A 27,173-nucleotide genomic window follows, 5' to 3' on the forward strand; every position below is an offset into this window, starting at 1 on the left:
GCCACCAAGAAAACACCTAGTCATTGCCTCTTGGTGAACACTCTAGGAAAGGAAATTTCATGTACAGGTCCTATAGTCTCAAACATATGTACAAACTCAGAACTTTCCAATAGACACTCTTCAAAATGAACTGAGTCAAAGACATTCAGTACTCCTGGCCATACTGAAAGTGATCACGTCCTAAGTGGTTCACAGTGCGAGACCCCTGTGTTGGAAGAGCTGGAGAACTCAGCCACACTAGATGGGAAGGGCATGAGGTCAGTGTAGCTCCCGCCCACTCGGCTCCCCAGAAGGGATCCTTCCCATGCTTTGGGCCTTCAAAGCAGTCTTGTTTAAGAGGCAGGGTCCCGTTCTCACCTCCCAGAAGCTGGAAGGCCAGTTCAATGGGCAAGACCTATGGTTTAGCCTGGGGACTGGGCTCGGGTGCAGAGGGGCCCGGCAGACCCTCTCCCAAGGAAGGAGTTTGTGGTTGGGGCAGGGAAGGAGACACATGCACCCTTGAGCCCTGGGGAGGTCACAGACAGAGAGTTCCCTGGTCCAGGGTGGCGTGGGACCCATCAGGCTCCTGAGTAGTAGATGAGAACAGCAGCTCTTTGGACTCTGTATGAGCCAAGGTGGCTCACCAGGAACTTGTAAGGATGTGGTTCGCAAGACCTTGCCGTGGGACTGCAGACACAGTAGCACCAAGGGAGGGACGGGCTCCGGGCGAGAGAGAGCAGGCAGTGAGCAAAGTGACGGCAGTGCAGGACCGCGACACCCAGAAGAAATAAGTCAGCCAAAGATTGTTCCTTCCGATCCTTCTCTTCCCGTGAATGGGACCAGACTCCTTTTGGGAAGCTACTTTGGGGACCTGGTATCCAGGGCCAGTTGTTGAGGCGACGTGGTATGGCAGCGACTGCTGGAAAGGCCCTGGCTGCCCAGCTGTGTGCTTCTCCCTGCCCGGGCTTCGTCTTTCCCACTGCTGATCAAAGGCTGTTGATGAGCTGGTCCATTGTCCGCTGGCTTTCTTTGCTCAGCTCTGGGTCAAGTGTGAGGATGTCCCAGCACAGGGGCTGTGTCAGCAGCCTACACTGCACCCTCTGGGGGCCGAATCCACAGGCTCTGAGTGGCACAGGTCCAGCCCGGCCCTCCCTCTGTCTCTGGCCTGCACAGGTTGGCTCTCAGAGGGCAAGAGCAAACCTGAAGTCACCCAACTGTGATAAACGGTGGCAGAAAGATCCTCACTGCAGAGCCCTCCAGAGGCCACCTGCCCCTTTCCACCAACAAACAGCCCTTCGCTCCTGCTGGTCCCAGTGCCTCCTCCCAGGCCCTTCGTGCCCCAACTCTGGGGTGGGGGGGTCACTGGCCTCCTCACCTCTCCAGCCTCTCTGCCTGTCATCCTTCCCCGCTGGCTAGCCCTTTCCCGCCCCCTAGGCCCTAGCACCCAACATCCTGCAAGTCGCTGGGAAGACTGTAAGATTGTTCTCAGCTGCCGCTGGGTTCCGGTACAGACTTCTGGCATCCCAGAGCAGAAGGGCGTTGGTCCCATTGTGTTCTGGAGTCTCCAGAGAGGCAGCCACTCCCCAGGTGGCCAGCTGCACATTGCAAGGTCTGTCTGCACAGCGAGGGCTCATCCTTCCTTGCAGGATTAAGATCGCTTCAGGGCTGGGACTGTCATTCCTACACCTGCCCCTTGACACATCTGCTGGTGACCACAGGATCCACAGGCCATCCAGTCCTTGCCACCTCCTCCCTGGGCAAAGGCTGTAGCCAAAATGTACCTTTGCAGACAGCCCGACCCAGACCACCTCATACCCCTACAAAAGAGGCACGGATAGGAGACAAGCACCGGAGAGGCCAGCACTGCCCCTGCTGCAGGTAGAAGAGTGAGTTGGGGCAGGTGGCAGCACCAGAAGACTCTGATGTCTTCCCTTGGTTGGCAGGGCTGATGAGCCACCTTCCTGGGCAGCCATGCACAGGGCTGGGAGCCAAGGGTCCATGTCACAGTCCACTGCAGTGGTGCCACGGCAGCAGCCATCCTCACAGCTGCTTCTTCCTTAACACAGGAATGGGCACAACTTGGAAGATTTTGGCCTTGTGGTCCTCAGTCTGTAGAGTCACCCAAGTGGGCCGGAAGCTGCCTTTGTAGCCAATGAATGCCAGTTTCTCTGGAAAGCAGTGATGAATCACGTGAGTAAAGCCAAGCCCCTGGAGAGAATGGCTACTGCCCACCCCTCTGTAGGGCTACACTCAACACTCCCTTCTCTGGCCGTATAGGATGTGTCTCCTGGAAGAGCTCTGGGCCTAACTGGGGTGGCTCCTCACACACAAGCCTCCTTGAGCCTCATGGCCAGTCCTGCAGTGGCTCTGTCCATGCAGGGCATAGGGCAGGCTGGGAGGCAGATTTCCTAGGAACCCTACCTCCTTCCAGCAGACCTGTGGTCACCAGCAGGTCTCTGAGGCCCAGTGTCATCCTCTGTCCACAAGATTGCTTCCTGAGCTCCTAGGGGCAGGAGCACCTGGTGCACACAGCCTAGGACTCCCAACCCTGACCCCTCGCAGCACTCCCTACTTTGCATTCCAGAGCCTGACTGCCTGAGGAGTCAGGGATCCACATATATACTCAGGAGTCACCTGGCCTGGCAGGTGGCACACTTTTGTCACCACTGGCAAAGTGCCAGTCCACTTAGATGACCTTATGCCCATAAGCTGTTGGCAATGGGGTCACAGTTTAAATGACAGAAGCCTGGGATGATTCCAAGACTGGACTGGAAAGGATGCTTCCCTTCTCCTTGCCTGTCCTGTGCCTGCCTTGAAGGACTGACATTGTTCTGACTCCTCTGGTCACTGTCTGGCATAAGCACCATGTGATGGGCTTTGTACTCACATATCTTTCATACTCGGGATGCAGACCTCAGAACCCTGGCTTTGGATTAGGAAGGTTACAATCCAAATCCTGATGTTTAGCAATTGGCTTAACTGTACTTCTGCGTCTTCATTTAAAATGGAAATAATAGTACCTGCTGTATGGCTTTCTAATGAGCACTGTCTGACCTCTCTGGCTAGGTTGCCCTGTCCCACACAGCTGAGGAGTCTGGGCTGGGCTTCAAAAAGACAGATACCTGCATAAGCCATGTGGATTTTCTGGGCTTTAACTTTCTGCCTATCTCAGAAGATCACAGCTTTGAAAACTGCAATCAACTGAACAAATGTTGGACACTGATGTCCAACATCTGGGATATTGAGGAAAACGTGGGGCCCCCAGCCAGTCTACATATGGGAACTGGGTAGGGAAAGTCAGATAAAGCCACTTTCCTGATGATGCTTTTGTTGAATAAAGGGCTACTTGAGCAAATGAACAAGCACGTGAACAAGTCTAGCAATTTCACTTTTAGTATCAGATCACAAGTTAAAACACAGAGAGAAAATAGGTGGAATCTTGCCCATCCCTGTAGCTCATCAGGTGTGTCCAAAACTCTGGACCACATCCATGTTCAGTGAAAAGGACTGTTCTAGACTCAGTGAGGGGTTACTGCAGTCCCCATGCCAAAAGATGAGGATCTGTGCTGGTCTGCAGTCACTGAACCCATCACACTTCTTACCTTTCAGCCTGAGACCCCTGTCTGCCCCCAGCTTCTCCAGCACTCTGGTCCATTGGCCTCTGGTGATGTATCTTCCCTTTGACACCATGACAACTATGGAGCTGAAAGAGAAGGGACTAATCAGATGACACAGATGGGGAGAAATGGGGCCAGGTACGTGGCAAGATCCTGGCTTGTACACAGGAGTGCTAGGGCCTGGCCAGGGACTTGGGAAAGGGCAGCGTCTCCTGTAGCTGAGCTGACAGGCTCTTTCCATATGGTGATGACCATCCAGAGCACCCTCCCACACATCTGGCCACCGTCAGGGCCCTGGCCTTCTCAAGCCTGGATGTGGTCACTGCTTTCACATGTCTGTCCCCAAGCAGGACAGAGCATGCACAGAGAACACAGCACCTTGGGAGCATGCCAACACCTGTACCAACCATTCATTTCTTCATGTGGTTGTCGTCAGTGTTGTTCAGAAAGAGCCAGCAGAGCCAGGGAGGTGGAGAAAGCCAAAACAGGTTGCAAGAGATAGAATGGGGACAAGAAGAAAGGGAAACAAGGAAAAAGGAGTTCCTGTCAAACTCTAAAACCACCCAGAGCTCCTGATGGCACTGGAGCCCTGGGGACCAGATGTGTTGGCATCACCTGGAACTGCGCAACCTGTGTGCAGCCAACCGTCTGATCCAGGGTCTGTGTTTGAAGCAGAACTCCCTGCGCTGGCTGTCTCCTTGAGCCTATGTTCTTTTTTGGAGTGTCTTCTGGTTTTGGGCTTTGTGATGCCTAGAGCTACCTCCTCTGCATTTCAGAAAGAGTATGACCTGGTTTGACATCTCCCCAGGAAGAGCACTGTGTCATTACACATTGGGCTGCTAATGGGGAGCCTGAGCAGAGTGTTCCAACAACCCGAGAGGCCTGGCTAGAGGGGAGCTGTGCTTGGGAGGGCAGAGGTCATGCCCAGCCTGAAGGTCCCAGCTTGGGAGCCGGCGTCTCTGCTTCCTGCAATGGGCTGTATGAGTCCTGAGTGTTGGGAAAACAGTCTTCATGCTGTTCCAGACAGGGAAGTGAGCACCTCCCTCTGAGACAGAAACCAAACCGGGCCGAAGCTCAATGGGGCTTCCAGCTTGCATCCCAAAGAAGTCTGTAACCACAGACCACAGTCCAGACATGGAGAAACTGGACAATCACTGGAACCCCATGCTACCCTGATCTGTGTCCCACTGGGAGCAGCAGAAGGGCTGCTGGAAGGCAGGGGGCCTGTTTGTGGGGAGGACAGTGGGGGCTGGGGGGTGGGGGACTGCGAGGGAGCCCAGAGATGGTGCCAGAGGCCTGTGAAGGAGGAAGGCTCCTCACAGATGCGCCCTCAGCTGTGGGTCTGGACCTTTCCTAGGAGGACATCGCCTGAGGCTCCACCTCCCTGCTGGGGCACTCAGAAGGTCCTGCTCAGGACAGATAGGGAGGAGGGCTCCTTCCATGCCCGCCCCCCCCAGTGCCATCATCAAGGCCTCTTGACACCAGCCCATGCCAGGCCTCCCTGAGTAGCGGCCCTTTCTGTTCCCTGGGCCTGTGATGAGTGGGAAGGATGGGCTGGCAGCCCTGGGAGGGAAAGGCCTATCTTGCTCCTTCCCTGTGGTTTCCCAGGAGATCAGAGATGGGCAGTGGAATCCAGTTCCTGTCTGGGTACCCAGTGCTGGCCCAGGAAGGGCTGTGCCAGCTGGGGATTTTCCGGGGGGCAGGTACATAGCTGCTGTACCGGGCTCCAGTGTCCCTGTGCTCCCATTTCTGCTTCTATATCCTGATTCATTTTAGGAAAAAGTCCTCTGACCAAAACAGGCATGAAAACTGCCAATGATCTTTAGGTGATAAATATGTTTTCCCCAGGTGGTAAAGCTCATCCTTCTGTGTCAGTCTGCGCAGGAAAAATCTAACACTAAAGCAGTATTGGGGCATCAGTGAGGAGTTAAGTGCACTAGGCAAAACCACTCCAGACTCCCTCTACTCAGCTCACCTGGGTCCACACAGCACATGGAGAAGGTGTGTTTTCTCTCCTGAACTCCTGTCAAGCACCTACTATGTGCCAGGCACCACATTATGCACACAGATGTCCCACTAGGCAGTGGCTCCTGTGTAACTTGTGCACCCATCTAACCAGCTAGAGACTGGGCTAGAAATGTCAGGGGGAGTGAGATATGGCACTGGTATCCACGCATTGCACAGATGGGGCAGCAGATGTGTGCCCACTCCAGCTGGGAATGCTGCTTTACAGAGAACTGGTGAAAACAGAAGAGCCCTCACCAGGGAGGAGACAGGGGTGTCAGACTCGGAAGGTGATAGGGAGGTGTCAGAGATTGCCAAAAGGGAGACACAGTCGAGCCCAGCATTTGAGAAGCTCAGACTGGCAGCCAATAAGGAAGATGGGCAGACTGAGAGAGAGAGGGCCACTGGGGGACTCTGCTTAGTGTTGGCAACTAACAGGAAAGGCTGGGCAGAACAGAGCAGGGTCGAGAGGACGCACAGAGACTGACAAGGACTGTGTCGGGGTGTGAGGGAAGAGAAGACCAGATTGGTCCGGCTGTTGGATAATGGTGATGACTTAATCCAAACAGGAAAAGGACAGGAGTGGCTTGTATGGGGTGGAGATGAGGAAGAGGACACAGTTCCATAGAAGACGTTCAGGTGGTATCTCCAGGAAGCCACTGGGTTTGGTGTCTGGGCTTAGGAAAAAGACCTAGGCTGGCAGCTCAGAAGCCAGGAGCTCTTGGGTCATACTGAGGGGGCAGACGTGGCTACGGTCATCACGGAGAGTGTGTGAGATGGGCAGAGGGCTGAGTGCCTTCCGCACATGGGCAGCCCTGTCCACCTCAGCCTGACCTGTGTTCCCAACAACCCCCCTCTCGCATGAGTACCCACAGCATCAATGTCTGTGGGCAGACTCAAAATGCCTGGAGTTCCCCAGACCAGGAAGCACAATGAGAGTGATGGCTTGGAAAGAGGGTGGAACTTAGCTGTACCCCTGGCCAGATCCACAAACAGAGGCAGGGACTTACTTGTCAGGGATGGCCTCCACGTAACTGAAGATCTGCCAGGGGATGCCCTGCAGGATGGAGCTCCTGAAAGTGCCCTGGCTCACCACATGCCCCTGACGTCCGTCAATCACCACCACCTGGACGCCATCTTCAGAGCTGGAATATCTCCTCCCATCCACCTGCAGGGCCCAAGGAGTACAGACATGAAGTTCTCCTGCCTTTGCATCTCCTATGCAGATCCTAAACACAGGTTGCTGATGCAGCTGCTCAAAGCACAAACCCCTCACTTCTTTCCAGCCCCCTGTAGTGGGTTGAATAGCAGCTCTCCAAAAGATACCCCCATTGGAGTCTGTGGCAGTGACCTTATTTAGAATAGTGTCATTGCAGGTGTGCTGATTAAACACATCCGTAACTTCACGTAAAGATCTCAGGGTGAAATCATGCAGGACCTTTAGGATGGGCTCTAAATCCAATGACAGTTGCCCTTACAAAAAAGGCAGAGGGAGATGTGAGACTTAGGCAGATGGGAAAGGCCACGTGGAGACAAGGCAGAGGTGGAGTGAGGCATCTGTGGGCCATGGGGTGTCGGGTCCCCACAGTTGCTAGGAGCATAACTTGACCTTGGAGTCCACCTCTTGGCCCCAGAACTGAGAGAGGAACTCGCCTCTGGTTCAAGCCCCAGCTGTGGGAACTTGTTATATCGACAGCCATGGGAAAGCCACTGCCCCAGCACTTGTTCACTCCACCCTCAAGGCCCACTGCTCACCTGGATGTAGGCGAAGTTGCTCCGCAGGTGGAAGAAGTGCTGCCGGGAGCTCTCCATCTTTACCTCCAGGAAGCGGTCCTTGGACTTCTGGAAAACCCATGGGGGTTGGGGGGGCATCAATGCATGGGCATCAGGACACAGCCGTGGGGCTCAGCAGGTGTACAGAGGAGGGGTGCCCTTGGGGTCCGGACCACAGCACATCACCACTCACCAGCTGCAGCCCTCGGAGCTTGGGGGGCATGGGCACATCCACTATGGCCCGCTCGGTGAACCTCGGGTAGGCAGCAGCTGTGCAGTCACTGACACCTGTGTGCTTTGGGATCATAGCTTTAATCTTTATCCTCTCACAGCCTTTCATGGAGCAGAAGGCGAACTTCTCCCTCTCGTTCTTGGCTTTGAGCTTCAGGAACAAGAGCCTGCAGGAGGTGCTGTGTTCATGGAGCGCCCCCCACCAGAGACACTGCCTATGTGCTCCTGCCCAGGTTGGACCCCGATAACGATGGGAATTGTAGTCTGTTCTGCCGTGTATGCATGGTGAGAGCTGACCCATTATCTCACTTAGTCCTCACCCCTGCCCCTATATCACCCCAATTTCCTGGATGTGGGAAGAGGCAGGGGAAGAAGGGACATGATTTGCTCAGGACCACACAGCTGGGAGTGGGCTGGAATTCCCCTCCATTGTGCTTAAAGAGCAAAGGCTCTCAGTATTCCTAACTCTGATTTTCTCTAAACTGTCATTTATTCTAAGAATTATTTTAGAATTTATTTAAAATAATTATTATTGTGAAGGAATCCGATCCTGTGTTGTAGGGAGTCAAGTTATGAAGAAACCACTTGGGATTCAAATTGTGTCCTTTAGCTCAGAACACACTCAGGTGGGTCCCCCATCTATGCAGCAGTAGATATGGTCTGGGGGGTGCATGGCCCCTGCCCAGGACTCAGCTGACCAGACCAAGACACACACTGGACTTGGAGAAGGGCTGCTTAACAGGTACCTGATGCCCAAGAGGAGCCTCCTCTCATGGTCCTTAAATGGAAAAGCCCTTTGAACTATGATGGTGCCCCTTTCTGTGCCTACTCCTCTTGAGGTCTCCAGAGAGGGCAGCAGCTCGGGGGTAAGAAGCTCATGTCAAGATGTCCCCCCAAAGCCTCATGTGCTCACAGTTGGGGGGTTTCAGAGGGGGCTGGATTGTGTGCAAATATGGATTAAGGGTGTGATAACTAAATTAGTCCACTGATTGGTTTATTGTAGTTCTGGGTGTGGATAATGGGAAGCCTTACCCTGGGTATGGGTGGCACCACCCAAAACTTTTGTAGCCTGGATGGGATAAAAGGGAAAGGAAGGCTTGCTCTGGTGTTTTGCTGCTTCCTGTTTGCCTTGCCATGGACTGTTCCTCCTCTCTGATGCCTCTCTGCTAGACCACCCTGCCTTGGAGCCAGCCAGCTACAACCAGGTTTTGGGTGATATTGTATCATGGAGATTTTTGATTTAATATTGTCTTGTGCTGCAAATACTCTATCTCTGAACTACACCCCTAGTCCTACTGTATGTTTAAAATTCTGATTTGCTCCTTTTACTTCTTTTTCCTGAAATAAGTGTATTACCTACAATCCATATGTATATTTAATAGAGTATCTATGTTCACCTCAAGGCTTAATGGCTTTAAAAATGTCACCAGTACACAGCTTAGTCAGCATTAAAATCAAAGCACCTGGGAGTTTTCTGCACTACTTGGCATCACTTATGTGGTTGCTTTAGGGCTGTAAGAAAGGATACAGGACACAGTGAAGCCAAGGCTACTCTGCAGACAATGGGAGCCTCCTTACCCAGAGTCTTCATCCCAGTAGTAGTGGCTCCTGCCAGGATAGCTCTGCTCTAACTTCTCCATCTGCAGGGTCCTCATGAACGTGCCTGTCTTGGATGTCTGCTTGAGTAGGCGATTGTGTACATCCGAAAGGATGGAGAAGGTGGTGCCCCGTGGGTAGCAGAGTCCCACTCGGATCCAGTCACCCCTAGGACCACAAGCAGGGTCAGTTCCAGGCAAGGATGACTGGGGAATACTTGGGGAAAGAGACTAGAGAATTCCTGCACAGGGAACTTTGAAAGAACTCTTGCTCTAGGTATGATGGAGTCACAGAGTATTCCAGGAGAGAGCCAGGACCAAGGTGGATGGCCAGATAGGCCAGCTGGAGTCCAGGGCCTGCACTGGGCTGCTGGGGAGCAGGACAAGACATCTTTCAGTGGGGCTGGGCCTATGGATTATTTTCTGCATCCAATAAGTGTCTGTTTCACAGGATACTGTGACAAGTTAGCAATGCATAGAGAAGATATGGAACATAAATATGAATCCCTACCCAGATGCCCACAGCCTCATCACTCTCCCTCACTGATGGAGCTGAGGGAGCCTCAGTTCTCTCTGCAAAATGGCAGTGGTAGCTAAAAAACACCCATCACACATTCATCATCTTACTCCATCTTCTGCACACTCCTGGTCTGTCACACTCACCCTCTCTAAAGTGGGGGGGGGTGGCCACCCAGGTCCAGAGTGGGGTCAGACTGTGCCCTCTGAGTCTCAGCTCTTAGATGATCAGGGCCACTCCCGCAGGGAATGGGCTAGCCACATCACTACTCTCTGAGCTCAGCCAGGCAACTGTCCCCAGCCATACTGGTCCTGGCCAGCACCCACTCACTTATTGAAGTTGATGAGCCAGATGGTGAGTTCAGAGGGTGCCGTCTGGTCCCAGTGGATGGTGTAGCCTTTATGCAGGGTGACAACAGGCTGGTACTGCTGGTAATGGGTGCTACTGGTGAGGGCGCCCTCCAGGTAGAGAGGGTGGCTGGGGAAGTCGTTCTTAATGATCTTCATCCGCAGGTTACTGGTCTTGTGGGCCTGAATGTACATCTTTTAAAGCCCAAAAAGGAAACACACAGGAATTGGTGCAAGGGTGTCTGGTTAGTGTCCGGCTGCAGACACACTTTCAAAGACAGAGCACTTTTTTTAGAAGGCTTGAATGGAAGACAGGCCAAATAAGGGGACCTCTCTTCCGTTGGTGGACACAGCCCAAGCAATACTGTGCAGTCCAGCTAATGCTTTTTTTTTTTTTCATTTTCAAAAAAGTGCTGTCAAGGAGCTACTAGCGCAAACTTGTAAAGAGTTGCTTAATAGTCAGAAGATGACTTTTGGAAAAACAAAGGACATGAGGAAGGCAGAGAGGCCTTTTTCTTTCCTTTTTCTTTTTCTATTAAGTTTATTGGTACATTTAAAGCAAATAATACAGTTACATTTATCATTAGGATCTTTTACCTTTACATGATATGTCTTGGTTGTTGTTTTTCGCCATACAGCTGCCCTCCCTTCACCCTCTTTACCCTTCCCTATTTACAAAGACTTTGTTTCCATTTTTTCACATTTTTTCTTTTCCCTTACTTCCTTTCCCCTCCCCTCCACTTCCCCTTTAGCCATTTTCTTCCTATTTCACTCAGAGAGGCCTTTTTGTATAGCTGATGCAGCCACAGTTATCTGGCCATGGTTCTGCCTGCTTCTGGGAGTGTTCTGGTGTGCTGCCTGCTCCCCCTCTGGCTTTCAGGGTCTGGCCCCTGCATGGGAGTGGCAGGACACTGGATGAGGGTATGTGCCTTGTTCAGAGAAAAAATTGAAAGCAAGACCATTGGCCATGAGTCCCAGGGACCAAAGAGCCAGCCTCATTTTAAAGCACCATCCTGTTTTATGGCATGTCCCATATCTGTAAGGTGACATCCTGTAGCTGTGTCTAAGAGAGACCAGCACACCCATGAGCAAGGACATTGTGCCTTTGGAAGGAGGGACTATTTTCCCACCCTAGTGTGATCTCATATCTGATGGAAAGACAAATACCAACTCCACCCCATGGGTAAAGGGTAAAAGGTGTATTTAAGCACTTTGTAAGCCACAAAGTGAAGGGAAGAGATAGTAATAATCGACCAGTAGCCAGTTATGATAATCCAGCAAGCTCTAACAGCTCTTTTCTACAGAAAATGAGCAGTGTAGCAAGTGCTCTACCACTGCAGCTCCAGCTCTTCCCCCTTTTCAATTTTTAAAATCTTGAGACAGGTCAGAACTCGCAATCCTCCTGTCTCAGATTCCTGAGTAGCTGAGATTACAGCGTGCACCACCACCCAGGGTCTAAGCTGACACTTGTTTGTTTTCTCAGGCCCCTCTCCCTTGCTCATTCATCACTAGTCAACAACAGTGCTGGCCACTGCACCACAATGGTGGCCACCACTCACGTCTCCACCTCTCCCGGGCATGTTCCGGCCACACTGTCCCATACAGTGACCCCGGGAAACAAGGCTGGTATGGCTCAGGATACTCATTTTAAATTCTATTTTAATCAATTCAAATTTCAAACAACAAGCAGTATGATTTTTTTCCCCCATTAAACACCACTTCCTTGTTAGGGCCACATTTCAGTTTGTATGGATTAACATCCCAAATGGGTGAGGTGTAAATATAAAATACGTGGTTTTGAAGACTTAAAACAAAAACAAAAAGTAAAATGTCTCAGTAATAATTTTTATGTGGATCACATTTGAGATGATAATGTTTAAACTAAATAAAATATTATTAAAATTGAATTTCCTGTCTCTTTTTACTTTTCTAACATGGACAACAGAAATTTAGGAACATGTGTAGCTTGTATTATGTTTTGACAGCCTAGAGCTAAGGAAGCATTTTACTTGCATCGCTACCCTGCAATCCCACCAACATCATCCTGATTTTATAAACAAAGGAACTGAGGCTCCCGGTATTTCCCCAAGGTCATAGGGTTATTATTTTTATTTATTTATTTTGGGGTGTTTTTTTTTTTTTTTTAGACAATCTTGTTACGTAGGTTGGTCTTGCATTTGATCTTGTGAAAGTCTTACTGGGAGAGGGGGGAAAAGAAGAAAGAAAAAGAGAAAAGAATTCTATATCCCTTGTGACCTAGCACAGAGCCAGAATACCGTAGGCACTCACTGAGTGCGCATGTGTGAGCGAGCACGTGACCCCCAGCTCCTCACCTGTGCATAGCGCCCACTGCAGATGGCCCCCCTCCAGTCAGGGACGTCGATGCAGTCTGGGTGGCGCACCAGCCAGTTGTCCTCCTTGGTGAGGTAGGAGCCGGGGTACTCAGACACGGAGCCATCCACATCATGGAAAACAGATGTCTTGTCCCCGTCCATGTCCAGCTGGTTGAACCAGGGCCCGGGTTCTCCGAAGAACACTCTGGAAGTGATCTGAACAGAGCCCAGTAAAATCAGGCTGGGCCAGAGACCAATAGAACCGAGCCATCACGGGTCGGTGAGAAGTTTCCGATTTCCGCTGACATTAGGAGCCAGCCAACCCAAAACGCTCTTAGGCACTGTAGGAAACCACTGGCTGACCTGGCAGACAGGCCAGGAAAACAGTCAAAGGTTCAACTCCCAGCCTAGCAGGCAGCTCTGGCTCTGCTCAGTGCAGGGCGGGTGCTACAGGGACCTCAAGAACTGCATTGGAGCCCAGGCTGCAAGGCCGGCCAGGAAGGTCTTGGCAAGGAGTGTGAGTGGGAATGAGATAGGAAGCATAGAGGTGAGGGCAGGGGAAAGTGTGGTCTGGCGGCATGTGTTTGCAAGAGCATGTGAGTGTGTGTGCGTGTGTGTGCAAGAGCACATGTGAGTGTGTGTGCATGTGGGGGGGGTCAGGGCAGTCTTACAGCATAAGCATAAGCCCTTGGAGATTTTCAAGGCTGACCTCCTTTAGGCCATGATGGCCTGGGTGAAGACATGAGTAACTGAGGTACACATCTTCAGTGACCAGGCAATAGTCAGGAGCAGGAGCAGAGGAGGCAGAGGGGAAAGGGTCTGGGAGCCCATAGCCCAGAAGAGCTGTGCCAGGAGTCCATACTGCTGGGCACACCAGCAGCCCTAAGGCTCTCCTAGTCCTGGGCCCCTCTTCCCTGGCTCCACCCATGGCAGGAGGTCCCTGTTTATGCTACTCTCAGGGTAAGATTAACCAGACACCTCTGACAGAGACCTCCCTTGGAAGCTGCTGGTGTGTCCGATGATCTGTGCCAACGAAGGTGGCCCAGTCACTAGACGCTGCATGGAGAAGCCTTGGAGGACAGCCCTAGGCAGAGCCTGCCTTGAGGCTCCTCCTCACCCTGCCTTGACCTGTGGCCACTGGGGCCTGTACTTTTCCAGCTAGGAGGCAGAGCAATGGGCTGTGGCCCAGACTACTTAGGAGAGGCCATTTACTCCCTGCAGGGATGGCACCAGCCCAACCCCCAGCCCTGAGGGACCTGTGAGTCACCACCCAGTCTGCTATTCAGGAGGAGCCCTTGTGCCTCACGTACTGGGACGTCCTCAAAGATGACACCAGTCACATTGTTGTGCGGGCAGCTCTGCCATGCGTTGTTCAGGCGGAAGGCCAGGGCACTGGTGTGTCGGCCCTCCAGGGCCACAAACTTCCGGAAGGTGCAGTTCTGGACATTGATGGGGCCATCATAGAACTGGATTCCTCTTATTGGAAAATTCCTATGGAGTAAAGGGAGCCAGATGCCAGTCTGAACACCATGTTATTTCCTCTTCTGAGGTAGATGTTGAAAGTCTTTCTCTTTCTCTCTCTCTCTCTTTTTTAGGGGGGGGAATCAGGGATCAAATTCAGGGCCTTGCACTTGCCAGGCAGGTGCAGTACCACTGAGCTAAATCTGGCCCCAGGACAGACTTTCTGGGTAAAGCCATTTCTGATCTCTACCTCCAGCAACTCCTCCACCCCAAATCATTAATGAACCATTAATCAACTCACTGAGAAAGCATGTGGAGAAATAATAAGTATCAGCAAATGATTGCTACATGGATGAATGACTGGACAGGAGGGTAGGTGGATGTATGGATGATGCATGGGTGGTTGAATGTGCATGGATAGGTGAGTGGATGAATGGATGGATGGGTGCATGATGGGTGGGTGGATGGATGGATGGGTAGATGCATGCATGGGTGGTTTAGTAAGTGCATGGATAGATGGATGGATGGAAGACAGATGAATAGCAATCTAATTGCTAGCTTGAGTCTTAGTGAAGTTCCTCTATTTAAACATCTCTCCCCTCAGTTTCCCCATCATATAAAGAGTCATTGGTAAATACTGTAAATGCTACTAGAGAGTGCCAATATTATGTCCCCTGGGAAGGTAGCACTGTTAGTCATTACTGCCTTAGTTTTAGTTGCTCTAACAATTAAATCAGATTGGGACCCAGACGAGTTTTCCTTTGTGAGTGAGCCTTTCAGCTGGCAGTATGTGGGGTTGGGGGAATGGAGAGGAAGATACAGAATGGAGGTTGGTAAATGCGACTGCATTGTGGCTTTCTGCACATACCCGCAGGGAAAGTAGGCCCTGCTGGGAAGGCAGGAGAGAAGGTGGACAGGGCTGTGGGCTGGTGACCCAGAGATCATGTCCTGGCCTGGAGGCTGCACAGCATAGGCCTCAGATTCCTGACAGGGCTTGGAGAACCAGGGCCCATGAGGGAGTTGCTGGGCCACAAACCTCAGCTTGGGCATCTCCAGGCCAGGCACAAATGCTTCTGCTGGTGTCGCTATGCTGGGACAGGCCTGTCCCTTGCACAGATAGCATAAAGAAGAGAGGATGGAAGGAAGGAAAACAAAGCAGATGAGGGATTGTCCCTGGAGAAGAGCCACACCCAGGCTGCCCCAGTCTTGCTTGCAGGCTCCCCTCCTTTCCAGTCCCCTCATGTCAGTTCTTTGGGGGACACCAAAGATTCCCTGTACTTTCAGATTTTTGTAACTGATTGATACTGTCATTTGGAATCCTGGTTCTTATAGAGTGACTTTAGGTGGTTTTTTCTACTAAGTATTTTGGGGACAGCCCATTCTGCTAACACCACTGTTTAGTCCTGTGCTTCTTCACCTTCTGACCTAACTCAATTCTACTCAGGATGAACCAGCCACCGAGTCAGGCTCCTGGCCACATGCTCACCTCTACAGGTCATCAGAACAGGTGGCCCTGGGAGGCAGGAGCCCTCTGCAAAGAAATCCTGAGTACCAGATAGAGTCACAAGTGAAGATGGTGGAAGGATTCCTATGTCCTATAAGTTACACAGAGCAATGGCTTCTCCACAGCTCAGGCCAAAGGAGACCAGGATTCTACCTTTGCAAGATCTTCCTGGAGATACAAGTCACTAGGGTTGGGAGTTTTAGGTCTGTGTATTTTGTGTCCTGACTTTGGCAACAGGAGTTACACTTTGGGGAGGAAGAGAAGAAAACCCAAGGATTCAAGAAGCACTGGTCCTGTTACTTGGAGAACAGGATGGCTATGGGTTGACAGCTTGGCTCTGGGGCTCAAGTTCCCACCTCAGCAGAGGAACCCAGGGAAAGAGGTGCCACTCTTAGGCTCTGCTGTCACAGCAACTGTTCACCCATCTGCTCTGCAAGTTGCTGGCTTCTCCAGCCACCGGCTCCTCCCCGAGCTCCTCCCCACAGCCTGAGACTCCTGAAGAAGCTCTGATACTCAGTTATAGTGCACATCTGACTGCCTGGAAAGGCTCTGGTTGAGCCAATTTTGACCATGGGGCCCACGTCTCAGCTCCCCCGCACTTGGCAGACTTAGGCACATGTCTTCCCCAATGTGATTCATCTCCTGGGTGATGACACAGTCCCCATCTACAGGAGACACCACAGCCTCCGGGAGTGGCACCTCCGGTTACTCTCCTGTTAGTAGCACTGATGCTGCCATCCCAGGATGGAAGCAAGGGATAGGGACTCAAGGTCCCTCATCTGCACACTATATTCCCATTAACAGACCAGGACCTCGCCACTCTCTTGCCTCACCTTCAACACTGTTTTTTGGGGGTTTTTTTCACTTCATTCCCCTCTTTCCAGAGTCCGTCTCCCAACCATCAGTCTCTGTCATTTCAGTGATTCCTCTGGCTGTGGGGACAGAATATTCCCAGCCACAAAGAGAAATCATCACCTAACTTCTCCCACAACCCTTGCTGAAGCTAAGCACCCTCTGCCACTCAGCTGTGGCCCAGCTGCAAACCTACTGGCCCATGGGGAGGGTCCTTCCACTGTGGTCCAGGCCGCCTGGGCCCCAGATCCTGTTGTCCATCATTTCCGTGCCCACATTGCCGCTCTCGCCCACAAACAAGCTGTTCTTGATCTCTTGCTTGGAGCCATCATCGTACGGGAAGGTCCCACCACTGTGGAGAGAAGGTGCAGGCAGCAGAAGCCCAGGGCAGCTTCCTCCAGCCAGATGCCCACAGTATCCACAGAAAGTGCACAAGGATCCTGCTCTTACCTGGCCAAGGTCAGGCCAATGCCATTGTCAGCAAACCTGAGGACAAGAGCAGATGGTCAGTGTGCTGTCAGTTCTGTCCAGTGGGGGGCACTCCCAGTCCTTGGAGAGGCTTCGCAAAGATGTGAGTCTGCACAGCAGCAGCATAATCTGGGTCCCTCCCACTGTGTCTCACTCCAGGGACACGGGTGACCCCAGTGGCTATAGGGTTTGCTGGCACCTGTGTTAGCTGTCCATGGACCAGGGCACAGCCCCTCTGAGCCCACCTCGGCCTGGGGCCCAGTGCTGAGGGCTAAATCATGTGAGCGGGCAGACTTCCCACACTCAGGGCCAGCCCTAGGAAAGGCTCCATGGCTGCAGTTCATTCCCTTTGCACCCTCACAACTATTTCAGAGGAAATACAAACATCTCACTTCCAATCTTCCCCGAAGTCAGGCAGATGCCGCCCCGGAATGGAAGGAGCCTGCGGTTGGCCTGTAATTATCTGCTTCCCTTCGACTCCACCCTTCTGCAGCACCAGGAGTACCTTCTGCAGGAAGCATGGGCCCCAGGGACAAAGGCAGCGCAGAATCAGAGCTGAGCTGAGCCTCTAGTTAGTTTTGTGTCCTTCCTCCCAGGCAGACGTAACTGGTCTCTGGTCCCCCAGCCTGTCCTGCGTGCTCATTCTGCCACTCCTCTAAACTAGTGGCCTCTTCTCTTATGTGACATGAAGGTCCTTCTTGGCACTCAGTCACCAATGTCCTTTTGCATTCCAGGACTTCACCCAGGCTGGTCTAGCATTTGGCTTCGGATCAGCCTCTTCCTGACCCCTGCTCTTCTCAGTAGCCTCCTGCTCTCTCTCCCTGTGTAACTGTTTCCCTCCTCACACATTCCTGCTCCCTTGTGTCTTTATTTCTCCTTTAATTGGTCACAGTAAAATGGCCATTTATCTTCTATTCAGTTTCTGATCTCCCATTTTTAGTACAGAGGCAGGCGAGAAGAACACATCACAACACTCCCTGCAGACACACCCTGCCCAGCTGCCTGTCCTTCTGGTCCTTGTGCAGTGGGGCCAGTGGCTCTGCTCAGGGACCTTTGGTGAGGTGAGTCCATGACCAGGGTATCAAATCCTAGTTGAACCACTTCCTGGTCACGTGACCTTGAGACATTCACTACACAGAGCCCCGATTTATAGCTCTAACATGGGGACAGTAACTGGTAGCCACAAGAAAGAAATGCAGCCCAGGCTCTGCTGCAGGGACCCCTTACTTCTCCCTCCCTTCACTGTCTGGCAGGTGACCTTGGGACAGAGAAGCCCAGTGACCCCTGTGACCAGTCACAGCAGCGAAGCCGCTGCCTGCTGCCCTTCTGGTCACTGCCCGGCCAGGAAGAAATAAGGACACGTGACACTATGTCTATCCTCCCTGCCTCTCCATGCCACATGCCGTCCCACTCACCGACAGCTGTCCAGCCACACATCCCCACCACGCAGCCAGGCCCCATGGTCCTGGTTCTTGTAGGCCGTGAAGTGCTTGATGATGGCAGGCTCCCGGGGCTTCAGTGGGTCAGCATCCTGGTGTGGGCTGTACCTGGAACACGGGGCGTGTGGGCATTGGAGGGTTTCTGTGCCAATGCCTTCCTGCGCTAGGAGCCCGGCAGCACTGATGATCAGAGCCGATCAGCCCCAGCGGACTCTGAGTGGGCTTCCTGAGCTCACCACAGAGGCAGGCCCAGTCCCACACAGCCACAAACACATCACTCTTCTTGTCCATCAGCACCACCAGAGAGCCCTGCCCTGAGGGCTGTCAAATCACAGAGGAAAGTTCAGATAGCCCATTCCCAGACAGGCACGCGATGCTGTCTGCAGGGCCAGCAAAGGCAGTCTGGAGATACCTACCTCCCCGGGGACAGCCAGCAACCTGAAAACTGCCTGTCCTAGGGCACTTTGTTTTGTTTTGTTGTTTTGAGACAGGGTCTCACTATGTAGTTGAGACTGACCTGGAATTCACTATGTAGCCCAGGCTGGTCCCGAACTCACAGCGATCCTCCTGCTTCAGCCTCCCGAGTGCTGGGATTACAGGCGTGCGCCACCACGCCTGGCTTCCAGGGCACTTTGTAGCCAAATGGAATTCCTGACCTGGATGCTCACTCATTTCTGGTCTAGGCAAACTGTTCCATGTACCCACTTCTGACAGAGACCAAGCCATGAGACCTTTTAAGTATTCTGGCAATGGCTCTGGCCATCCTGCTGACTTACCAGGTACCACTTTGCTGGGGCCCCAGGAGCCTTAGAAATTTCTGTCTCCTTTTGCCTACTAGAGCCAGAATTCTAGTTCAGACTCTCCCTACTCAGATCTGTACCTCAGCACCCCAGCAACTACCTCGACACTCTCAGGGTGAAGGGTGAACTGGGATGAGAGGGAGCTGCGCTGGGTTAAGAGGCTCCGTGGGGTGTGACTTCCCAAGGAGGTTTACCTGGCCGAGATGATGGAGAGGAATGGCCGCTTGTCCTTGGCGGAGGCCTCGGTGGTTTTGACTCCATTGTCTATGATCATGCCAGCCTGGGGACAGGGGACATCAAAGACATGTTAGCTGCCACCATAGGCCACAGGCATCTCCTTGTGCCCAGCCTAGCTCTTGAAAGTGTGGCAAAACCAGCTGTGCTGTGAGGCTGCATTAATGGAAACGGAGGGTTTGCATCGAGGGAGGGGAAGAGCCTGCCTTGTTCTGCTTGGCTCAGACTGAGCCTGAACGTAGTGTCTGTGTGAGATGTAGATAAGGAAACAGATCTAGAAAAGGTGACCGTTCTGTCCAGCACCACACAGCCGAGTCTACACACAGAGCCCACTCTGCTTTGGACAGTTATTATCCCAGGCCCCAAATCAAGGACACGGGTGTGCACCCCGGGAAACTCGTCCGCAGAGATCCAGAGAAGTGGATTCTCAGCCATGCTCTGTCTGCCCAGGTCAGCTGTCTGCCACTCATCTCACCTTCTGACACAAGCAGAGAATCCGGCCATATCTGACTCCAGAGGCCCTGACTTTTCTGCCATCTTTCTTCCTTGCTGGGTCCCCTGGCCTCTTAGGAATGCCCACATGCAACTGTCTCTCTTTAGGTGCCTAACAGACTATGGCATATTCCTCCCCCACTGGCTTATGGTTTAGCCTTGGTCCTGTGTTCTTAAGAGCCCCAGCTCTGCTCTTACAAGCTATTACCTCGGCCAGGGCTCACCGCCTTAGCCCCAGCTGTACCAGCTGCAGAAGGGACAGACTGCACCTGTTCCACAGGAAAGCTGTGAGGACCAAAATGCTAGGACCCACTCTAGGAAATCCCCTTTTTCAGGGGTGTGGAGTTGGGGTACTCGGGGCATGACCCGTGGGCTGGAACCTGCCCTGCACTCCCACAGTCGGGTCAAGTGGAGACTTCCAGGTCAGGCCATCTCCCAGCAAGCACCCTCTCCACTGTCCCTGCCCCAGCGCCTGCCTCAGTGTGGGGATTCCTACCCCCAGGCCTCTTGGATTCTCCCCTGCAGGGTGATGTTGCTGCCTTCCTTCCGCCAGGACACTTTCATCCTAGTTTCTGAGGTCTCTGTCCCCAATCCCCCCAGGTGTGATCACAGGTCCGCTCTGAGACTACATTTCTCCTCTTTGTTTTTCTCCCTGATGGGGCCTTTAAAAGTATTTCTTTGACCCAACAAGTGTCCATTCCACTACAGGAACCTCAATTTCCTCGTTTGCATTCATTCCCTTAGTTCCTAAAGAGGAACTGGACCAGAGCACCATCCAGTCTACATCTAGCCCAGCACCCTCCAGACCACCTCTGCCCCCAGGCAGTGCCTCTGGTCCCAGCCTTACCCAAGCTCTGGTCTTGGCCGCTGTCCCTGTGGAAAGCCTCTAATGTCCTCTAGACCCTACCCTCTCCCTTAGCACCTATGCTGACACACAGTAGGCACTGGGGGGTGCCAGTAAGGGACGAGGGCAATGGAGGATGCTCTCACTTCTGCATGGAGCCACCACTGCCCAAGACACAGAACAGGAAGGGAAATGGGTAAGAATGCTAGCCCTGCCTCCTTCTCTTGGAGCAACCTCCTGGTTTTCTTTCCTTTCTGGGTCAGACCTCTGTCTCCACAGTCACACCATGGCCCCACATTTGATTCTGGGTCACAGAATCAAATCAGTACTCAGCCAGGGGCTGCCAGCAGGAGCCCAAGGGAAGTAGCAGCAGGCCTCCCAGGGCTCCGGCCACAGGATGTCTCTGCAGCACAGGACACAGAGAAGTCTCTTGTGGTGTGTGGTGGGGGCCGCCCTGCGTTCTTTCAGATCCTCGATAGGAACACCGCTCTGACCACCTGTGGCAAGTGGGAGGGCAGGAGGGAGGGCAGTGGCGGGGTGGTGGGCAAGGCACAGTGGCCAGACTTACCCGGTAGTTGGAGTGAGCGCGGTTGTTGAGGAATTTACCGAGAGGGATGTGCTCTGAATACCCTGGGGAGTACATCCCCACGGAGGGGCCCGTGGGCACGTGGTGGAAAATGAACCAGAATCCCGTTTCCTGCAGGTGGGGACAAGAAGGAAGCCACTGGATTCGGCACCATGAACTCCGGGCAGGGGACCGCAGGGCAGCACAGGGGCTGTAGGTCTGTGGCCTCCACAGCTCCCAGGCCAGGCAAAAGATACCTAGAAGGCCAAACGACTCTCCCATCAGAGCCCTCCCGACTCCTTCTCCATCAGTCACCGCACTGACTGCCAGGCCTCAGAGTGGCTGCAGAGTGACATTTCCCTCCTGTGCACCCCAGGGACTCCAGCTCCCCTGCCTCAGTTTCCCCCCTCTGGCGGGGACGATAACAACACTAGGTGTGTGGCATTGATGATGTGTGCCTACAACACTCAAGTGCCAGGCACCATTTTATCATCACCAGCTCTCACTAAAGTGCTGAGTGTTCCTAGCCAGGGCTACAAGTGACAGACTGCCACTGAGACCAAGTCCTAGGACCCCACCCAGGCTATGCTCCCTGCCACTCCTGCCACACTTGCCCCATGGATTCCTGGCCCTGAGCTCAGGATGCACAGCTCCTCACCTCCGATCCCGCCGCCGCGCAGTTGACCAGGTTGTTGTTGGGGTTGGCCATCCAGAAGGTAGACACTGCACTGTGGGGAGGGGACAGAGAGGACTGAGTCATGAAGGCCATCTCCTGCCACCTGGTAGATCTGAAGAAAGACCACTGTGGCACCCCTCTGAAAACCAGGTTCTCCAGAAGGGTCCACTGAGGCACGCCAAGTGCAGAGGCCTTCGGTGGGGAAGTCTGAGACTCCCTGCCAGAGACACTGCTTCTTTGCCTCTATTGTCTGGGAGAAGTCAGTGTGTACAGTGCTTCCCAGGCAGAGATTACTGTGATTCTCTGTGCAGAGTCGAGGCTCAGAGGCAAGGGAAGAGGGAAAGCGAGAAGGGCTGTGAGTGAGGCACTCCCACCCCTGCTGCCCTCTGCCCCACGGGCCTTACTTGCACTCCTGCCTGGGCTTGGGGACATAGCCTGGGTAGGAGTCCTCTGTAATCATCTTGCACATTTTGCTGTCACGGTCGGAGGGCAACAGGGTTCCAGACTTGACGAGGAGGCCGAGACAGTGATCAAATGTGTTGCGTTCCTCTGGGCCATCCTCCGTGAAGAAGCAGTGGCCCAGGGAGTTATATCCCACGACGTCCTTGATCTGCCAGGGCCAACACAGGGCTGGTTCACTCAGCAGCCATCACTTGTAGGATCACACATTCACTCAACAAACATTAAATGGTATCAGCCTTGTACCAGGAGGTATGAGGAGTGCTGGGGGTTTGGAAGTGAGCCTGACCCAAGTGTAGGACTGGAGAGGGCAGGGCAAGAGGACAGAAAGGTGACTCTTTAAGCTCCCTGGAGATGCTGCAGCTGAGGTTCCATGGGGTGGCCTGGGACGAGGTCCAGTGTGTTTACCTTGCCGAGGTCACAGCTAACAGAGAGAGGGGGGCACCAAGATGTGTGGTAAGAGCTTCGCTCAGGGCAGCCAGTGGGCAGCTGACAACCCAGGGATGCACAGCCAGCCACCTCTGAGCCCTGAGTTGGAGCCAACAAGAGTTGGAGCCAACAAGAGTTGCAGCACCAGCTTCCTGCTCACCTTTGAGGGATCCAGGTTCGGTAGGCAATATCTAAGTCGATACTGAGAGGCCAGGGTGGGCGACAGCAGCACCTCCAGCCAGCAAGAGTGCCGGTCCAGCCCTTAGTCACTTCCCCACTGCAGAGCTAGGCCTTGAGCTCCATGATCCCTGCACTCCCAGAGTCTGTGTCCTGATCGCTCATCCTCAGAACTGGGAGGTTCTTAGGGGCTCTGGCTTGAGCTTCCTATCCCCGGCCAGACCCTGACTGCAGCCCCCTGGATACATGGGCACCTCCTTCTGCCCAAACTCAGAGAGGAGATGCTTGCTCCCCAGGAGGCAGCACCAGGACATCTCATGTACCCCAGGGTTGTCCACTGCCCAGGGCTTCACCCACAGAGGATGGAGCATTGTGGGGGGCTGTCATGTACACCATAGGTGTCCCTCTGCATCCCTGTGTCTGCCCCCAGGTGCCAGTATGGTCCCTTTGACTGAAAGCCAACACTGTCTCAACATTCATTGCCCTATGTCCCATTGTGTGAGCAGGGGTAGGTGACAAGATCCTCCCTGGTTGAGAAGCATTGATCCAGGGCAGAACCTCAGTCTCAGAGCCCTTCACAGGGCAGTGCCTGTTCCCTGACTCCCAAGCAGCCAGACCTTGGAAGATTTCCAAGCCAAGGCCCTTCATGTCCAAGCTCTGGGCCAACCTCATACAACTATTCATCTTGCTGAAATTTTACACAATCCCCTATTAGACTGTTTCTTTGGAGAAGAGAAAAAAGGAGGCTCAGAGAAGTTTATGACTTGTCCAAGGTCACACAACCCACACATACAAAGCCAGGGTTACATCCTTGTTTTTTTTTTAAGCTGGGCCCATTCACTCCACAAGGGAGGATCCAGATACACAAGGCACTCTATTCCAATAAAGCCCTGGTTCTCTTGAACAAGCTTCCTTCCCTTCATCTCTGGCACGGGCAAGGGCACGAGCTTGAATCCTACTCACTCTTTCAATACCCATCTCAGCCAGTGCCAAGGTCATCCAGTGGGATTGCTCCCTTGTCTGCTGGATAGCACCAGAAGTTAGTTTATAAATAGCCTAGAAAGACAAGCTGGGCCCAAAAGCAAGGACACAGCAGCTCGTGTGGCAGGGACCTTTGCTATCAAGTTCAATGTCTTCATTCACAGAGGAGGACAATGACACCCGGAGGAGGGACATGGGTGACCCCGGGCACTAGGTGGCCTCACAGTGGAGTCTGCTCTGGTCCTGAGCTCCTTGTCCTGCCCATTGTACTGATCTCTCTAACTCCTGCCCACCCGTCCATCTTGCAGCCTAGGCAGTACAGCAGGCGACCCTTCTCCAAAAGGAAGTGGATGATAAGTTAGGAACTTTCTTCTAACAAATGCCCGAGGAAGAAACTCTCTCCCAGATCCTTGCAATTGGCAGGTAGGGGAGAGGCCTCACTGATTGGAAGAAAAGCAAGTATTGCCAATCAAATTTTTTACACATTTTCTCATGTGAACCTCATTACAGCTGACTCTGCCAGTGACACAATGACTCAGAAAGGGGCCCCCAAGTCATTACTCATGCAAGGATAGAACTGGAGCTGATCTCTCCCATCTGTCTAGTGCATAATTTGTTTACTAATCAAATTCAACAGCAGCAGGAAGGAAAACAGCCTCTCTGGGCCGCACTGCTGTCCAGTTAGGAATGGGCAAGCCAGACACTCACATTCGGGAGACGACCCAAGCTCGAGGCATTACTCGGCCACAAAGTGAGGGAGTTGCCTGCGTGTGCCTTGTGTGATCAGAGGACTTCTGAAGTTCCCTTCAGCTCTAGTATCATTCCTCCTTAGAATACTTCCCAGAATTAAATGCTTACACTGTGACACAGCTTGAGATAATAGGTAGATACACAGAAGACAGACAGGTGAGAAAGAGTGGCTGGATAAACAGAAACAGGTGGCTGCCTGGGCCCTACCTATGTAACGGGGAGCGCTGTCAGCCACTGTCACGCTTGCACAAATTTGTCCCCACGGCTCAAAGTCATGAAAGCATTTTTTTTTTCTTTTTGAGACAGGTCTTGCTGTCTCAGTTTGTTTCAAGTGGTCTTGAACTCACTATGTAGTCTAGGCTGGCCTCAAACTCTCAGCAATACTCCTGCCTCAGCCTCCAGAGTGCTGGGATTAAAGCAAGTTTTGAAAGCTGTCTTAACTGTTCAGCTGTTGACGGATGTGACTTAGGCTTCTGATTGTGAAGAAGAGAGTAGGAAAGAGTCAACCGGGACAGCCTCCATGAGTGATCCTTCTACCTAGGAGGGGCTGCTGGCAGGTGACATGGGGCAGGTCTAAAACTACTGCTCCATGCAAACCAGGCCATACAGTCACCCAGGGGTGATGACTTCCAACAAAAACCTGGAAATTGCTGTTTAAAACAAACACAAACAGAAAGTAATTATATACCATTGGTCCCTTGGGTCTGTAGGACAGCATCTATGGTTTCAATCACTATCAGATGGAAATTTTTTAAAAACTGTGTGCACAAACGCATCAGTCCCTAAACAATATGGACTAACAGCGACTTACTAGCATTTGCATGCTATTAGGACTATAAATCATCTATAGGTGATTGAACATGGATGGGTATGCATATGTTATAAGCAAATGGGGTGACATTTTATATGAGGGACTCAGACAATGAGGATTTGGTTTCTAAAAATATATCCCCAAGGCCGGGGATTTAGCTTAGTGGTTCTCTCAAGGACCTGAGTTCGATCCCCTGTGCCAGAAAATAAATAAAAAAATAAAAATATATCCCTAAAAAGTTAGATTTTTGTCCCTGCCCTCTGGGGCAGATATGGTACAATACTTATCAATGAGAAGCTCAGCAATAACTACTGTGTAGTCATGCTAAAAAGAAAACCGATTTCCAAGCTTCTACCATTGTGAAAAATATTTCTTTTGAATAGCTGAAAAGCATATTGCCTGGGAATAGGGTGGTGGGTTACTTATTTTGCAGTGTTTTAACAAGTTTTTGAATATGCAAATGTAGATAGAAGCTTAAAAAGGAAACAGAAGGAGAGAATGCTCTACCTACTAAGAAGGGTGAGTAATTTGTTGGTTTGTTTGTTTTTGAGGATGGAACCCAAGGCTTTCACACTGAGCTACATCTCCAGCCCTTTTTTTATTTTTTATTTTGAGACAGGAACTCTCCAAGTTGTTCAAGTGCCCAGGCTAGGGTTGAACTTATGATCCTCTGGTCTCACCCTCCCAGAGTGCTATAGATTCCAGGTGGTGCCCAACAGGAATGGATTTCTCAAGCAGTGAAGGATGGGGGAGCAGCAGGTGGGGCAGGAGGGGCAGGAGAGGGACAGCAAGGAGATGAGGATGGGTGAAGCCTGGGGGAAACATGTGGTCTGCAGAGTGACCCTAAGGAGAGGGACCTGGCCCATCTTTCTTGCTGCTGATTTCCGTGCCCATCTGCACTGCACCCCTTCTCCTCCTCTTCTGTTTCCCAGAATACCAGGAAAAGCCCAGGCCAAGGAAGCCTTAGAAGGACCAAGGATGAGAGTGTGGGCCCTACTGGGAGCTCCATGGGGCAGAAATACAAGAGTAGCCAGTGAGAGGATAGATCTGGAACTGGAAGAGGGGAGAACCAGGAAAGCAGAAGCCACGCTCACATTTTGGGGCTGCAAGGCTGGACAGAGGGCACTAGGGGCTCCTGCTGGCTTCAGGAGGAAGCCAAGGAAGGATGTGTCCCCAAAGCTGGAGAACTCAGGCCGACTGCAAGCCACATGCATGGTCCCCCATACTGCCCAAGTTGTGCAAGGTGCGATGCACAGGGCCCTGGCCACAGCCCATTCAGGACGTCCTGCTTTCAAGTAGCTGGCTGCTGTTGGAGGCATTTCTGTCAAAGGCATGTCTGGAGAAGTACACCAGATAGGAAAGGACAGGACATGTTTTCTTCTCCTGCATACTCCTTCATATGTCCTACAAGTGCTGCAGAAGGGACAGGAAGCCCCCACCTCCATCTCTGTTGCCCCTGTGTCTTGTCTCGGAGCTCAGAACTGCACACGCTGGGATGACACGGATGCCTCTGACCCCAGTGCACCAGGGATTTCTGAGGTGCAAGGAGGACTCCCCACAAAGGCAACCCTGCTTTGAGAGGACAGACTCACTCAGAGCACAGTCTCATACAGTGACCATGCTGTTTAATGTCAGTGCGAACGTGTCACATGTATTATGTGGTTTAACCTCCCACAGACCTTTTGAAGTTGATTTTTCTTTACAGAGGAGGAAACTGAGGCCCAGCGGGTTTCCGTCTCTGTGACTTTGTGCTCTTTAACCCTGGCACCACAGGAGCAAGTGCACAGGGAGCCACTGGACCAGGCAGGACAAGGAGACTCTGTAGAGAAGGGGGG

At 52.4% G+C, this 27,173-nt stretch overlaps 1 protein-coding gene across 4 annotated transcripts in view; it reads right to left on the reverse strand.

The window, feature by feature from the left end:
- Positions 1-2,003: 2,003 nt before the first annotated feature.
- Positions 2,004-27,173, reverse strand: part of Cemip (cell migration inducing hyaluronidase 1) — a 131,512-nt gene continuing 106,342 nt past the window's right edge. For 3 of the 4 annotated variants that reach the window (XM_010621192.2, XM_033761124.1, XM_033761125.1), the window contains 15 exons: positions 22,136-22,341; positions 21,714-21,783; positions 21,059-21,187; positions 19,115-19,200; positions 18,097-18,228; positions 16,664-16,699; positions 16,410-16,565; positions 13,707-13,887; positions 12,397-12,612; positions 10,047-10,258; positions 9,183-9,368; positions 7,567-7,771; positions 7,356-7,442; positions 6,611-6,768; positions 3,413-3,682 (listed from right to left, as the gene is read on the reverse strand). In XM_010621192.2, the coding sequence (XP_010619494.1) occupies positions 3,439-3,682; positions 6,611-6,768; positions 7,356-7,442; positions 7,567-7,771; positions 9,183-9,368; positions 10,047-10,258; positions 12,397-12,612; positions 13,707-13,887; positions 16,410-16,565; positions 16,664-16,699; positions 18,097-18,228; positions 19,115-19,200; positions 21,059-21,187; positions 21,714-21,783; positions 22,136-22,341 (2,304 nt within the window). In that variant the 3' untranslated portion in view covers positions 3,413-3,438. Of the gene's footprint in view, positions 2,148-3,412; positions 3,683-6,610; positions 6,769-7,355; positions 7,443-7,566; positions 7,772-9,182; positions 9,369-10,046; positions 10,259-12,396; positions 12,613-13,706; positions 13,888-16,409; positions 16,566-16,663; positions 16,700-18,096; positions 18,229-19,114; positions 19,201-21,058; positions 21,188-21,713; positions 21,784-22,135; positions 22,342-27,173 lie in introns of those variants that run through there. The other variant, XM_010621193.2, reaches the window with a different exon arrangement.

Source organism: Fukomys damarensis, unplaced genomic scaffold, assembly GCF_012274545.1.
Source record: "Fukomys damarensis isolate Sample0158 unplaced genomic scaffold, DMR_v1.0_HiC HiC_scaffold_7, whole genome shotgun sequence".
Taxonomy (NCBI): Eukaryota; Metazoa; Chordata; class Mammalia; order Rodentia; family Bathyergidae; genus Fukomys; species Fukomys damarensis.